This window comes from Macrobrachium nipponense, chromosome 7, assembly GCF_015104395.2.
Source record: "Macrobrachium nipponense isolate FS-2020 chromosome 7, ASM1510439v2, whole genome shotgun sequence".
Classification (NCBI taxonomy): domain Eukaryota; kingdom Metazoa; phylum Arthropoda; class Malacostraca; order Decapoda; family Palaemonidae; genus Macrobrachium; species Macrobrachium nipponense.
In genome coordinates, this window is record NC_061109.1 from 106,930,689 (window position 1) to 106,947,635 (window position 16,947).

The 16,947-nt window shown below is 40.5% G+C and overlaps 1 protein-coding gene and 1 long non-coding RNA gene across 4 annotated transcripts in view; one reads left to right on the top strand and one right to left on the bottom strand.

Annotated features, from left to right (window-relative positions):
• The window catches only part of LOC135217089 (E3 ubiquitin-protein ligase RBBP6-like), a 181,909-nt gene extending 175,034 nt beyond the window's left edge, over positions 1–6,875 (top strand). For all 3 annotated transcript variants that reach the window (XM_064252774.1, XM_064252773.1, XM_064252772.1), the window contains one exon: positions 6,661–6,875. In XM_064252774.1, the coding sequence (XP_064108844.1) occupies positions 6,661–6,768 (108 nt within the window). In that variant the 3' untranslated portion in view covers positions 6,769–6,875. The remainder of the gene's footprint in view (positions 1–6,660) is intronic.
• Positions 1–16,947, bottom strand: part of LOC135217091 (uncharacterized) — a 54,671-nt gene that overhangs the window by 992 nt on the left and 36,732 nt on the right. Inside the window, exons 3-4 of the long non-coding RNA XR_010315045.1 lie at positions 11,710–11,797; positions 19–7,192 (exon numbers count right to left, since the gene is read on the bottom strand). This is a non-coding gene — a long non-coding RNA (uncharacterized LOC135217091). The remainder of the gene's footprint in view (positions 1–18; positions 7,193–11,709; positions 11,798–16,947) is intronic.

Here is a 16,947-nt window from a genome sequence, read left to right on the forward strand (position 1 = left end):
CATCTGTCACCCACTTACTTACCTCACACCTCCCAAAGCTGGTGCCAGTTCTCTCCTACTAGCCCTCCTATCCAAGTCATTTGCTCCTGTGCCTGGCTCTATCGCGTCCTTCCTGTGCCTTTGCCAATACAGGCAGTCCCCGGGTTACGATGTGGTTCCGTTCTTGAGACGCATTGTAAGCGGGAACATTGTAAAAAATCCTAAGAAAACCTTACTTTTAATGTAAACTGCATCCTTATTGCATTTTTTATAAAAAAAAAAAAAAAAACTTTCAAAAACAGTGGTACCTCGACATATGAAAGGCTCAACTTACGAAAAACTAGAGATACGAAAGCAAATATGAAGATTTTTTTGGCTCTACATACGAAAATAGTTCAAGTTACGAAAGGTTGTTGCTGTAAAGTCCTGAGATTCGCCCGGACCACAGAGAACAATTTTAAAACTCGCCATCATCCTCCTGCTCTCCCATTGGTTCCTGATGCTAGTCACTCCATAAGATCCTGCTCTCCTATTGGTCAGCATCTACCCCTTGTGCTCTGTATTCTATTGGTAAAAGGATGCTGTAAATTGAAAAACTTATTCATGCAATACATTTAATAAAAAAAAAATTAGGTAAAGATAGAATAAAGAATAGAAATGAATGGTTATTATACTGTTTGGTAGTTTCAGTAGTTGAAGAGAGATAAATGAAAATATATGGCTTACTGTGTCCTAGGAAAAGTGGTTGCTTGGCGATCGTCCGGTACTCGTAAGTGCTGAATGTAAACAGAAGTTTGGAAGCTTTTTTTGTTGTTGTTGATTGTTTATGATAGTTAATGGTTACTTAATAATTATTTGAAATGAGTACATGCAATACATTTAATAAAAAAATTGTGAATTAGATATCATAAAATATAAAATAAATCAGACTGCTATCATCGAAGCCAACAAATACGTATTTTCTAGAATTCTTCTTCTGTTTTAATATTACGTATATGTTTCATTGTAGCTGTCAGTAACTCGGTATCTCCATTAGGTAAAGATGGAATAAATAGAAATGAATGGTTATTATACTGTTTGGTAGTTTCATTAGTTGAAGAGAGATACTAATGAAAATTTATGGCTTACTGTGCTAGGAAAAGTGATTGCTTGGCGATCGTTTGGTACTCGTAAAAGCTGAATGTAAACAAACGGTTGGAAGATTTTTTGTTTGTTTGTTTGTGTATTATAGTTAATGATTAATTAATAATTATTTGAAATGAGTACATACTGATTATTTATACATTTTATTGGCATATTTTAAGCTTTTAGCTTCTTAGATTTAGATGTCAGAATCATAGACTAGGCTACAGTAGCAACTGCTAACATAGGCTAGGCATATTGCTAAGGGACATATGCTAAAGTCCTAATATATGCAGTAAAAATGGGGTTGAACACTACATGCAGTTGAATATTACTCAAGTATGTACTGTATTTTGCCTTTATGGAGTCATATTTCTTCCGTCGGATCAGCATCGTAACCCTAGAACATATGTTGTAAGCCTGGAAATATAATTTACTGGGGTGTTTTTGTAGGGCTTGGAACGAATTAGATGTAAAATGCGGTTCAAGATATGAAATACTCATGATACCAAGGCTGCCTCGGAACGGATTAATTTCGTATCTCGAGGTACCACTGTATTGATAATTTTGCATTTTTGGAGTTATATTTCTTGCCAGATCAGCGTTGTAGGCACCATAACCCTGGAATGCATCTTAAACCTGGAAATAATTTCTGATAAATATAATTGAAAAATGCTTTAACCTCGGAACGTCGTAAGTCGGGGACTGTCTGTATTTTATTTTGATTATCATGAATTTATCAATGTAACAGTTTAGTGTTGTGCAGTGGAGAAGGGGACTTGTCCCTTGATTCTCCTAGACAAAGGTCACTGTCCCTCCCCTGTACCAGGGAGAAGACAGGCATGGGGTTGCATACAGGTAGTCACCCCCCTCAGTCCCAGGTATCGACAGACAGCCGTTGGAAAGGTGGCTTTCAAGATGTTGATGGAGGTGACGACTCCGGTTACTCGGATCTCATAGGCTAAAGTCATTGTCCTACTCCTCTGCACCAGGGATTATTACCGGTAGTTGAAGGATGTCCGAGGTGGGGAGGGGGCTACCCTTGGTAGTTGCCACCTCGATCAAACTTATGGCTATCCCCAGGTATTGACAGACAGCCACTGAAAATGCTTCTTCTGATGCATTTATAGGTATTCAAATTATCGTAAGCAACCTCTTGCTTCCAATAACCAGTCCTCTCCCAAGCTTCTGTTAGTTTGATTGTATGGTGTTTTACATTGCATGGAACCAGTGGTTATTCAGCAACGGGACCAATGGCTTTACACTACTTCTAACCACGTCAAGAGTGAACTTTTATCACCAGAAATACCCTAGGCTTTTGTCACCAGGTGTGTCGACTGGATCTCTCTCATATCGGGTGATTTTTGTTGAGAACTAATGTCCATCCGGGCACTCTGCACCATCTTGATACAATGGTTCATGTGCAATTGCATCATTGTAGCAGTTAGTGATACAGTACCTGGTTTCTGCTTCCTCCAACTACATTGGCAAAGTGCTGGAAAGCAGCCTTCAAGCTGAGCATCCTTCTTGTCTCAGCAACTCAAGGTTTTATAAAAAGCTTTCCCCTGGTGTAGGGAGAATGAAAAACTGGGAAATTGTCCTCTAGTTCCACAATATGTAGATATCATTTTGTTTACAGAGGAAGCTGCAAGCCATATTCATAAGCCTCGGGTATTTCCCCTGACCTCCAGGAAATACTGCAGTTTGCCACCATGAGGGTGACCTACCAGCTCCAGGCTCTGCTTTGGTTTAACTACAGGACACTATTGTTCCATTGTGTCCTCTTGGGAACATTCCAAGGGCATGTGACTGAGGTGTTACCTCTGCAACTAGTTAATACTTGCCTCATCTTGGGAGGAGGCAGAGACATTGTCTTCGACCTGTGCCAAGTGTTGAGTATTGTGGTAAACCTGTCCAAGTCTGAGTTTGACCCCCCTAGAGGAACAGTTGGTAAGTCTTCCCTTTACAGGAGAGAATAGTAAAAATTCTGGATATCTTGTGTTAATTGCTATCCAAGACAGACCAACCTGCAAAGAAGTGGTATATCTCCCTGGGCCCCTCTGGTTTCCTCGAGAAACTGGTTCCTAGGGACATGAGTGCACCTCCAGTCTCTCCAGTGGTAGGTGAAAGAGGCCTGGCAGCAACTGCAGGACCCGTTGCAGCCCATGGAGGTGACCAAGAGAGTAAAGGACCTTGCATGTGGAGATTGAGAACCAGCCTGAGAACTCTGATGCGAGTGAAGATGAACACAAACTGGAACACGTTCACATACTTGAAGGCGAGTCACGTCCATGCTGGGAAGATGGAAGAAATAGCTCTCACTCTCTCAGAAGACGCCACATGGACTGGACCACCTTCACATACTTCGAGGGGAGATTCTTGTCCGTGCTGGGAAGATGATGGAAGAAACACCACACGGACTGGAACACATTCATGTACTTGAAGAGGAGTCACGTCCGTGCTGGGAAGGTGGAGAAACACCTCTCTCACACTCAGAATATGCCACAAGTCCCTTCTCCAACAGGAGAGGGGGAGGGGGAGGAAAAGGCGACGGAGGTCTTGCCCTATGAAGTCTTCTGTTTGAAACCCTGGGACACCACCTACCAAACAGAGTCCATCCAATCAACCAACTTTTGGAAGAACACCTCTGATGGACTGACAGCTGACTGCAGTGGCGCCATGATGATGGAAGTTACATCATGGCAACAGGCGAAGGAGAGATGTCACTAGTAAAGAAGTATTGAGAATGATGTCACAGCATTTGGACTGGTAGCCCAAGTCAAAGGTCTCCCAAGACACGTACGTGACGGATAGCAAAGAATTTCCAAGAAAATCCATCACTGAAGGAATAGGAAGAGAGATCGCTCTCTGTCAAACACAGCAGCATCAAACTATGTAGTTACCAGAGGCCATGACTTCACACAGCAGATTACTGTTACAGAGAGAAAACGTATGCAGTATGGAAAAACGTTAAAACAAAAAAGTACTATAATTATATCATATGACAAGGGTACCAAGTCAAACATCATAGGGAGCCTATATTCAAAGCAGTCTGTAAGGTACCTGGTATCCCTGCTTGACGACGTCGTATTGTCAGCAACCAAGGAGCTCCGATGACAGCAAGGAACACACCGCCGACAGTACTGACTGCTTCCAAAGTCTCTCTCTCTCTCTCTTCACAGCACAAACACAAATAAAGAATTAGGAAAGTGAAGCAGAGGCTCCCTAAGTTCTGAGCAGAACGCTGCCCCTGCCAGACTTCCAGGTGAGAAGCAGGACTGACAACTGAAGACCCTATAGAGAAACACATAACTGAAGAGCCTGTAGAAACACAGAACATGCTCTCTCTGGAAAGATTAGTATCCTGGAAGGGAAATAGAATCATATTTACATGAGGATGGAGGGAAAGACTGGAGTGAGCCGTACAACCCACACCCCTTTTCCACCAAAATGACAGAAAGAGACAAGTCAACAATCACGACTGGCCCTGCAAGCAGACGGAAAGATCGCAATTGTACGCCATTAAAATTTGTGTCGAAGAAGTGTGGGAATGTACTCCTATGCTAGACAGCTGAATCCTAGCATAAAAACCTTGTCTGTAACACGAGCCCCTACGTCTTGAACATCCTGAAACACAAATTTTGAAAGACAAACATTACTACGTTCCCAGAAAATGTGTAAGAAGATAATATGAAAGATACATAAAATATGTCAATACAGATGTTTTCAAATTATCTTCCATAAAACAAAAGTAAAATACTAAAGAACAAAAATTACTTGGCCCCTCCTCTCCCTGAAGGGGCAATATCTCTTTGGGAGATGGACCAGCATACTCATAACACATGATGACGAAGCAGAGAAAAAGTCACATTTGCAATTTGCATCTGTCCCAAGGAAGGCCATCTAAAAACGTTGACATCCACAGAACTTCTGGGCTGAATAAATATGAAACAAAGCACAAGCTTCAATAAAAAACAGCAGCATGGGGAAGGCCCGCAAAGCAAACGACGACTCTCCAAGGCAGTTGAAGAAAGACTGACGAGTCATGAGGTTCCAAGCCAGGTCAGTGACCAACATCCACCTTGTATACGAACGAGTTGCCAGATACCACAGATTCCTTGCTTTACAATTTGTTTTTAACTGGTTTCCCGCTGGCACTAGATTATCCTATTGTTAAGACCTCAGGTTTGTCAGTGATGAAAAATAATTTAAAAATGTCATATTTGCCATTACCTATTGAAAAGGGTGGGGTGCAAACCTCAATGGAGAATGCATTTCAGGGATGTGGAGTCTTGAGGTGGAGGGAGAGCACATCAACCTCTTGGAGATGTCACTCCCTAGTGGGCCACTGTTGTCATGATGAATGACTATCTCTCCAGCCTTGTGTGACCTGGCAGCAAGTATTCACTAGTGGTTAGCCTCCCAGGAACTAGAACCGATGGCTAGGTACACCCTAGGGAAGGCCAAGCACTGGGACCAATGAGGTCATTCAGTGCCTGAAATGAAGATTAACAGTAAAAGTTGTAACAGGAGGAAAGCCTTGTAGTTGCACTATGAATCAGGTAAGAGAGGGTGGAAAGTAAATAGAAAGAATATGAACCTTAAGTAATGCATACAGTACACCACATGAGGTGCACTGATGGCCCTACCCCTTACAGGGCAGGGCATTATAAGGGCAGATTGTGTCCCTCCCAAGAGTTATGTAGTCTCAATTTGTGAAAGCATAGGTTTGTATTCCTGTTGGAAAATTTTGTTAAGCTTTTGTATTTTTCCCAGGAGGCAAACATATGCTTTCACAAGTTAATTATTTCCCACCTTACCAGAGAACCAGACCAAGAAGTTTATTATATAAGATTCAGAAGTCAGGAAAAACTAATCTTAATATATTTATTCCCACCTCACCACTCTAATCTATCTATCCCTAGCAAAGAATGTAGCACTGGGCACATGTGCCGATTCTCATTGTAGAAGTTAGGCTGCCTAGGCAAGGTGAGGGCATAGGTGACCAGTGAGGGGACCATCACATTTGGAGTGGTGTTTTCAGGCCTAAAGGAGGTTTGCAAGATGGAACAGTTCTGATTCCTAAAGGAGGTTTGCAAGATGGAACAGTTCTAATCAGAATCAGACTTCTTGTGACTGGTGGGTTTGTACAAGATTAGTCCTATATTTTCACAAGAACATTGTGTTGTTATAGCCGGGTTCTACTGCATGATAATTTTTGCTAAGAGGGGAAAAAAATTACAGGAAAACTAAATGGTGTGTAATCAAACAGTGAAAGTAAGAGTTACAGACTCCTGTACTTGATTTGAATAAACGTATATTTTAAGGTCTGTGGTCTTAATTTTTTTTCTTTTCTATTGCAAAACATTCTTCTGTTTTCATGTGTAGTATATAATTTTTAAGAAGTTGTGGGCATTCAGGTGACATACTTTTTCATTATGTATGGGAAAGCATTTGTGGCATCAATTTCTTAAGATATTTGATATGACATTGTATTACCTATTCTATGAAGTTTGTCAAATTCTCATACAATTCAATTTTTTTTTTCTTTTTTTGCAGGTAGTTAAGGCTGAGTGTGGAGATGTCATCGAACCAGAGAAGATGCATACTTTAGTTCTAGGATACATAAAAGTATACAAACATCGACAAATGAAATTACATGTGTAACACTCAAATCCGTTCCGATTGTCTCTGTAAAGTAAATTTTACACATTTTTAAAGTTGTTTCTGGATTGTTTACTGCATTGTAAATACATTAAACAATACAAAACGGGGATTGTTAAATATAACCATCTTTGTACAAAATATTTTCTCAGACTATTTGTGTCATATCCTCAAGTTCTTTTGTGCATAAGAGGTTTTATTTTCTTACTTGTGGATAATGTAAACAGACTCTAGCCCAAGATGGCTTCAAGTTTGGAACTCAGCCTGCAAACAGGGAAGTTATAGGAAAAGGTGATAAATATGAGAATAGAAAATAAAAAACAATTTTTTATGTATTTAATAAAAGAAAAATTACTCTTAAAAACAAAATCCACTGCTAAAACCAAATGCCATCATTTCTTGCCACTCTTCTTGATACCTCCAGTACCTGTAATAGAAGACACTATCAGTATGGATATAGCAAAATACTTCACATTTATGACAATCTTAAATATTCAAACAAAATCTCAAATTTGATGGACTTCTGATACTTTCCCCTCCCCAGATTACCCAATCATCTCAGCAGGCCACCAGGTAAAATCCTTCATTCCTGAGCTCCCATAAAATAAAATATATATCTACTTATATGCAAACAATGTTTGTTCAAATTTGACAGGTCAAGGATCACCATTTGTTTGGAGGAATGCATCTTAGGGACACTGACGAGTCATGGAGAGAGAGAGAGAGAGAAAAAAAAAAAAAAAAGTCTTACTATGGCCCTTTTTAAAAAGGGGTCTGATTTTTGGAAGGGGAGAGAGACCCTAGCCCACTGAAAACTATCAAAGTACTATGGGCTTCCACCTCTTCCAAACTGTGCCTTGTAATAAACAGTCCAGGTCTTGTCCACTTTGAAAAGGGTGCTGATGCTATTGCTAATTTTAATTCTGTTGGCAGAGGGGTCCCTTTAGTAGTGACTGAAGGTTGGAACTGCTCTGAATCATACCAAGCTTTCTTAGGCTAAGGAAGAGGAAACTCTAATGGTTATAGTTCCCAGCCCTTTTTCAAGAATAGTATATTTTTGCAATGCTGTAGTCAGGCTAGTTCAACGAGTTATGCAACATTTTCAAAAAAGTTCTTTGAGGATGAGCAGCGACTGCCAAAAATAGGTGTTTCCTACGTCAAAACCTGTTTTATAGTATATGCTTAGCTTTCCTCAGCAGGTAACTGCAGCATAGGTAATAATCCTAATATTACCAACTTTCCTTTACACTTCTATAAATAAATTTTTTAAAATTTAATTCTTTGGAAGGAAGATTATGAATGTCTGCACTACACTAACCATGTCCACACCTTTAAGAAGAGACAAATCTCTAGCTAACATTCTATAAAGCATTGGTTAAGACTGCAAGTCACCGACTGGTAGTCAGCCAGTTTGTGATGTGTTTATAATATTCACACAGCAAGTCATCATCCATACGTATAACCCCACTTTTAAATTTAAAAATGATCTGTTATCTGAATAATAGGAATAAATTAGGTTCATTTTCTATATACTACCTGTATTGAAATAGGAATTATGAGCTTCAAGAATGTGGGCATCATAATGAAGGGCTATTATAAGCACACACTTAACCTTCTTGTATCCTTTACTGTCCTTGCTTCTAACCAGTTCCCTTCACTTTCACCCTATTTATGCCCAGCCTAATATTTGTATTGTAATATGTGGAGTGGTGAGATTCTTGTCAAACTAAGTACAGTAAATGGATTTCTTCAGTTTGAGTTTGCATGATATCATTACCACTGCAAGTAATGACCTTGACCTGAACCAGTTGCAGAGTTCATTCTGACAGTATCCATCATCTCTTCTGTAATGCTTAACTGTTGGAATAGCACTGCGATTTAGGTTGAAGATAATCTGATGTGTGACTCAAGTTCATGGTTAAATATATGGATAATTACTATGCATTTCAGGTACTGCGAGTCATCATTTTTCACAAATATCTTCCAAACTAATTATTTGATCAAAATGGTACTTTAACTCAAGTGTACAAAACACGTACCCCTAATTTTTGGTGATATAGTACATTGTCAAATGTACTATATTACTTTAAAGGCAGTTAACCCTTAAATGCCGAAGCGGTATTATAAAAATCGTCTCCCGTATGCCGGCAGTGTTCGCAAGTGAGCGCCGAAGCGGAAAAAATGTTTTTTAAAAAATCACAGCACGCTTAGTTTTCAAGATTAAGAGTTCATTTTTGGCTCCTTTTTTTTTGTCATTGCCTGAAGTTTAGTATGCAACCATCAGCAATGAAAATAAAAAATAATTATCATATATAAATATTGGGATATATGACAGCGCGAAAATTTTTTTCCATATATAATTGTATGCAACTCACACTGTGAGCAAAACGGACAAAGCTAACGAGTTAATTTTTGATGTTGTATTGTACACTAAAATGTGATCATTTTGGTATATAACACATTGTAAAACGATCAAGGCAAAACAGAAAAAATATGATCACAAAATGATGCATGAATTCGTAACGTGCGGACGTAAAAAAAAGGTTTTCAAAAATTCACCATAAATTGAAATATTGTGCTAGACTTCCCGTTTGTTGCAAAATGAAGGTAATTGATTGAATATTACTAGACTGTAAGTGTTGTAGCTTACAATTGCAGTTTTTGACCATTTCGGTCGAGTTAAAGTTGACCGAAGGACGATTACTTTTCTATCGTTATTTATATGAAAATATTTCAAAACTGATAAAAGCTACAACCACGGGTTGTTTTTTGTTGTATTTTACATGAAATTGCGCACATTTTAATATATAAAACTTTATGTAACGGCTAATTTAAAATGGTGCAAACATTACGACAATCGGATGAAAAAATTTATGATTTGGTGAACAGAGTGGTCATACACTCTTTAGCCTACTCCCATTTATATAATTTAAGAAAATACAATAACAATAATTAAATGAGCACAAAATTTTAAAACTATAAGGGCATCCAGTATTATTTTGTACCATATGATAGGCAGGAAAGTGGGTGGCCGAGACAAGAAGGCCAGGAAGGTGGATGGATTGAGGGCTGAAGAGGGGAAGGGGGTTGACATTCGAAAGAATAGGTCGGTGATGCTTGGCAACACCTTGTAAGTCAAGAGTAAATGCCTAAACTAACTCCATTTGACTGCACGTATGTTACCAAAAATTAGGACGAGGTGTCTTGTACACTGTCAAATTACCATTTCAATCAAATAATTAGTTTGAAAGATATTTGAGAAAAATTATGACTATCAGTCCATTATTCAAGGCATCTATGCAACTGCTTTCCCAGACTCAATGAGATATTCATACCCTTCCGAACTTGAAAGTAAAGACTATTCAAATTAGCATTGGCATTAAGATGTGATGACTGAATTGTTTGTAAGGAAGATAGTTGCTTATGCCAGAGGTTTGGGCCATGCATCATGATCCTTTTGCTATTCCAGCCTTCCATTCTACCACAAGACAAGGTATAAGACATCTTGCTTTGCCCAGTAAGAACCATTCACCACTATTAAGTACTTGATACTTATTGCAGTTATGTGGGGTCTGACTTTGGAATTGAATACAGTGCCACTGCTAGAATTACACACTGTACTAGTCTCTGAAATGAATATGGGTACAAGTTGACAGTGAGTGTGTCTATGGTAGTTATATGGTTGTGATGGTAGCTTCTGTTTTTAATGGAAATGTGGGTACGGTGAAACCCACCTGTGAAATGCTAAAATCCACAAATACTTAAAACCCCTCTAAAATTTCTTATAGCTGAATATTTTAATAGTTTTATCACAAAAAGTGCACTTAATCATGAAACTGATATGAAAATACAGTAATTAGTGAGTGAATATTTCTCAGGGAAAAATGCTGCAAATAAGCAAAATTTCCCCGAATAAGGGGTAAATATGATCAATAAATAGAGAAACCCGCAAATAGCTGGGCCCGTAAATCTTTAAAAAAAAAAAAAAGTTTTCCCACCCACCCTCCACTGTATTTCCAGAATCAAGCTTCCCTGGATTTTACACGGGTACAAAACTTTAATGGTAATCATGCCCATACTGGATTATTCTTATTTCAACCACTTTGTCTAAGAGAGAGTTGGAAGGTCATGTAATAAAACCTTTCCCCTTTAATTCACCTATAATCCTTAAACTGGAGTCAAGATACTTCCTGCCCCATCAATTTCTATCACAACTTGTATAAAAATAGTTTGTGCTTCATCAATTGCCCTCACTGTCTCTAAACTATGGGGTTCCCTTTTAGGCATCTGAACTATTAAAACACTGGAGCATGTATGTGAAACATTTCCAAATTCCTGGATGTAGGTGGGACACTTCCTGGACATCCTCAAGATGAGCCAAAATGCAATACCACCAGTCATTTTAATGACCAGAGCACAGGGTACGACAAATTTTATCTCATTTTTTTTTAATACAATGCTTGTATCACTGCTTTTAACAAATTCAACAAATAATATTCAAGTCTACTTAGGGAAGGCAAACTACAAGTTGATCTACAAACAAAATCTCAATCTTGCTCATTCCATTCAATAAGTTTTAAATATCAGAATCCACATGGGAGGACCTCGAAAAGGAATAACCCAACCTTAAAAAAGGTGGAATCAATCTAGATAAATCAATTCCAGGTTAGGTGAGGGCTTACTGGACTAGATTGAACACATTGCTGTTACTTAAGAAGGGACATGTCATGATGTTATTAAACATTTATTTTACCATAGACCACTTCAATTAAAGCAATAATTTAGTTTTACATAAGGTAAAAAAATAAATTTAATAGTTCTACAGGGTAAATATTATAGGGGCAGCAAGAGCACTAGAATACTTTGAAAACACATACTGGTATAGCACAAAAAATTCATCCTGAAAAACACACACACACAAACACAAAGGCAAAAAAGGCTTACCAAGTGGACCACCTTTAGCAGCACGCTGAGCCAATTCCTTCATCTTCTTTTCTTCTTCCTTCTTTTTAGCTAAAAATGCCTTGTCATCCTAATAGGAAGAAAAATTATATTCTTATAATAAAAGTTTTTTATACTTACTCATTAATTACATGATATTCTTATAATAAAATAGTTTTTTATATACTTACCCAGTAATTACAAAGTTATAGTTTCCTCTTCCACAGCAACTTGAATTAAAAAATTCATGGGTAATGTTTCACACATTAGTGCAGGTGACCAGTCATGCCCCCTAATGGGAATAGTAGGTACTGGGAACTACTTAGCAAACAACCTCATTTTTTATGCCATATGTCTTATCAGAAGGGAGGGAGGGCTCCGATCATGTAATTACTGGGTAAGTATATGTAAAAGTATTTTATTATAAAAATGTCATTTTTATATGTAACTTAACCAGTAATTAAATAGGTGAATCCACATTGACAGGAGGTGGGATACATAGACATATTCTACCTCAAAAAATTGTCATGTAATAAAATTGAAATAGAAAAGTTGCAGTCCCTAGTTAGTTAAAAAAAACCTGCAGTAGAGAACTGCCTATTGTTGGTACTCAATTAAACCTGTAGTAGTTTGGTGATAAAGCTGTAGAGCACCTTTAATTAAGTGGGAACTTTGCAGTGAAAGATGTAATCGGACGCCCTTGCTCCGAGCGCAGTACCAATATACACACCGCCAGATAAGACTGTCAACTGCACCGAAATAAAGACCACAATCCATCCACTGATAGTGATGAGTGCTCCAGATACACTGTACCCCCTGCTCTCACAAATCTAGGCACCTTACTAAATGGTGAATAGATAACAAGAAAATATCCTGCGCTTCCCTCCTCGATGCCATGCCAAGTACATACTAAAAAATGATCAGAATGTACAGACACTCATGACACAACTTCTTCAGAGAAGTGAAGATCGATTACTATTCCAGTAGGTCGATTGTAAAACGGATGTCAGGGGCATACAGTGCCTAAAAGCTAATGAGGTTGAAGCTGTTCTGACATCCTTAGCTTTCATTAAAGGAAGGAAAATGTTTTACTACATCTGAGTCTCTCTGAAAAGGTCAATTGTAGACTGGACAACAGGGGCATAGTGCCTGACAGCTAATGAGGTGGTGGTTGTTCTGATGTCTCTAGGTTTCACTTAAAAGCAGACCAAAAGCTCTCATGAATCTAAGAGTGGTCTCAGCAAACAAGACCAATCACAAGAGATGACCATAGATTCTTAGATGGAGGGCTAAAAAGGGGCCTTGCCATAACTCTAAAGGTCATGAATGACCCCGTGCTACCAATCCTTCTCAGGTCATTGTGGAAAACTCAAACAGGAAAGAGAGCTTCTTACTCTTCCCAAGAGCCAAGGACGTGGGGAGAGTTGGCGCCAGACATCCAGATGCTGGTGCCATCTAACTAATCAGTCAGGAGCTGGCAGGCACTACTAGGAGATCAGGGTACAGTTGTTGCCCAACTGTAGCTAGCACAAGAGAGAGAACAGATCCAGGCTATGGAGGGGAAGGGTCCTTGCTCTCGTTTAAAAATAACCAGGGTAAACTAGCAAATTGCGTTACTGAGTAAGATGTAGCTCCAAATCGTTGTCTGCATCTCTCACATGCCTTTTGTAGCACCTCTGCAAAAAACCCTCCATAACCCTCCATCCTGATAAACTCCCACACAGCCCAAAGCCTGTACTCATAAGAGCGTACCACCCTTGATGGTGTCTTGAAGTGAGGTTGTTCGTGAAGGTACGAAAGGTGGAAGGATTTTGGAAGCTACCACCAATCAATCACAGCAATTCCAGTTAGACTAGAAAAAACTCAATCATGCACAGTTAAAACTATTGTCCCTTGGGGGTGAGTGCCAGTGTCAAAAATGTATGAACTGTGGACTTGTCTAAAGGAATACTGCAGTCTAGGAAAGAGCGAGGGTAGAGAAGGACTGGCACAGTATGTGTGAAGGGACATGTCCTAAAAATTCCCGGTTCCCTGAGCGGGCTCCCTCTACTAGAACATGGAGTGAGAAGCAGTCTAAAACTAGTCTCATGATGAGGGACTTCCTCCAAAAGACTAAATTGGACAGATACCACCGTAGGTCTGAGGAAAAAACGCAGAGCCAGGATATGATTCCTTGTCTCAGTGTGGGGGCGATGACTCGATAGAAGGCTTGTGCAGTAGCTGTCATAGCCTAATTCTCTCGAATTGGCAGAATCTGTCTTGTAAGACGGGTCTGAGATATCTTTGGATTGTGTATGATGACATGAAAACTAAGTATCGTACATAAACAGGAACTATGTACAAATGCCCCAGAGAAAGGACGACAGGATTGTTTGGGTAGTCTGTAGCCGAGCAAAGTTGAAGAAAATCATGCAGACTCGCAGGCAATTAAGTGGCCTAGTTATTGACCCCGCTGATACCTGACAGCCACGGAGACATGGCCATCAGGGCGGGATCAACTTCTTATTAGATAATCCCCAGTGTGGACTCAACAATGCCCTGTAGGCTGAAAAAATGCAAACTGTACTTGGCTTGAACTAATATCTGGCACCTACAGGAACTTGGAAAAGTCCATAAGACAAATTTTGCAGAGTTCATAGCATAGTACTTCCTATGCCTCATGAGAGGCAGGGATAGCAACTTGGCAGAGCCCCTAGAGTAAAGCGAACTGTCCCGATCTGAAACAGAGGCATTAACCTTATGCAAGCCCGACTGGATCTCCCTGCAAGGCTTCCAAGCAGGAAGGAGTGAAAGACGACCGAGCCTGAGTCGTCCTCTCCACATTGTTGAACTCACGAATACGATTGACAATTTCTGTAATGACAAAAACTTAAGCATGTCACCCTCCTCCTGCTCTGGCAACGGACACCAATGACAAGAAGGATGTGCAGGCTTACCTAAAGTGCCTTCCTCATGCAAATTAACAGATGAACCAGCAGCCAAACAGCCCAAAACACCAACTAACCTGTCTGGGTTGGATCCAAGTGCCAACCCCTGCGACGAACCAACCACAACACTAGGGACATCACTAGGCACTCTCCCAACAGATGACTCTCCAACATGGCCGCGTACAAGCACGCGCGGGGCAGACGTACAAACGTGCGTTAGTGAGGAATCTCGAACACTCGAGATAGAATGAGAATCCCTCTCAGTCAAACTCCTGGAAGTACCAGGGAGGAGCAGGCAAGCACTCCTGCTGCATCAACTCTGCGATCACAACCTTCGACCTCTTGACAGGTGCCTTGAGATCCTTACGGCAACGAATAGGCCCTGGAGAAGGAGAAGCGGAAGCACCTGCAACATGTGCACGAATGAGGGAGGTTGCAACACTCGCAACTCGATGCAGAGGACAAAGCAGCCACTGCAGATCGCACGGGAAGAAACACCAACACTCTCAGTAACACCCACACTCGCAGGAACACGGGCATGCTGCTTCTCACTCAGGGACGAAAAAAGGACAAGGTCCTTAGCCTTCCAACACTTAATATGCCGACGTGGTGGAGATGGGGGAGAAGGAGAGGAAGACAGCAATGGCCCCTTACATAATCTCTTCGCGGGAGGCAGCGACGACGCAACATGCTTGCTTCCAGTCCTCCCAGCCGACATGGCAGCAATCTTATCTTCCAAACAAAAGAGGCCAATCTCTTAAGAACTGCCTGGCATAAAGCCTCAGACGGATCAGCAAGAGAAGGGGTCAACGACATGGAAGGGAGATGCAGCGAACTGGATGGCAGAGATGACATAACGGCAGCAAACTATGACAACACAGACGAGCGAAGCAGCACAGTGGATACGACTGGGAGTGACATCATAAGCAGCAATGACGCCACAGCTTTCCCTCGATCCGAATGGGAAGCAGACACCACGGCTTCCCTCTGACTCGAAGAAGCAGCAATTGTCACTGGCGGAGCAATACAATATGGCTGACCTTGGCTACCCATGAAGACAAGGCCAGGAGGAGGGGGGTAGCGAGCATCCAAGATGTGCGTCAGCAAACCCTCCAAGGAGGATGGACCCCATAGCCCAAGCATCCCCCAAAGCGCTGCCATTTTGGACTCCTCTGACTCGAAATAAAAGACTTCGCCCTTTCGGGAATCAAATTAACTCCCAAGGAAGAGGGGGGGACATTACATAAATCAGCCTGAGGGCCTTCCAATACTTCCGACAAATAGATGGAAGAAAAAGAAGGGGACAAAGGCACAACACTAGCATGGGGTGTGACAGCAGCAGGAGACGAAGCATCGGGAAGAGAAGAAAATCCCTCCCATGAAGGAAGAGTAGAAACCCTATGATGCTCCCTCTTACTATAAAATAACTTACACTGCTCTCTAGGCCATGTACAGCATTCCATGCAGGGATTTGTTTTGTATAAATGTTAGAACGACACCTACTACAAGTGACGTGTGGATCCATCGCAGCCGAAGCCAAAAAACGAGAACATGGAAAACCTGGAGTTTCGGGGCACACATGTTGACAAGGCCGAGAAGGAGCAGAAGCAGCCATAAAAACAGCACACACACACTCAAAACACAAGGCAAAAACGGGCAATGAACCAGGTAAAGGCCAGGCGGTTTAAAGAAAGACTGATGCTGTTGCGTGGGTGCATGGTCCTTGACCACTCTTCACCCGATATATGCACGCATTGCCAGATCTCACAAGATTCCTTGCTTTCATCTGCAATTTAACTGGATCCAGCTGGGCGCTAGAAATTATCCTATTGCCAAGACAGAAGGTTTGTTCGTGTATGAACAAAGTTGAAGTACACAAGAGTACCATCATACAGACATGTCTCAATTCCTATCAATGCTATTGAAACATGCAGTTATGCATTTCATTACCAAAATAATCGGTCCGGCAGCGAACACAACTTTTACATTTATTACGCTACTCGAAGAAGGAACGCTAACCTTTACCAAAAATGGCTGAAGTATCAAGAGTACATTACACAGGCATAACTCAATTCCTATCTAATATAATTTGACACTTAGGTATGCAATTAATTCATACTGAAAACATTGGTTCAGCAGTGAATGCAATATTTACATTTATGCTACTTGGACAAGGAAAGTTAACCTTTATCGACCACAGTTCGGAGCACACAGAACACCATCATACAAGCATATCTCAAATTCTATCAAACACTATTTGAGACTTGAAGATATGTATTAAATTACCGAAAATATTGGTTCAGAGTGAATGCAA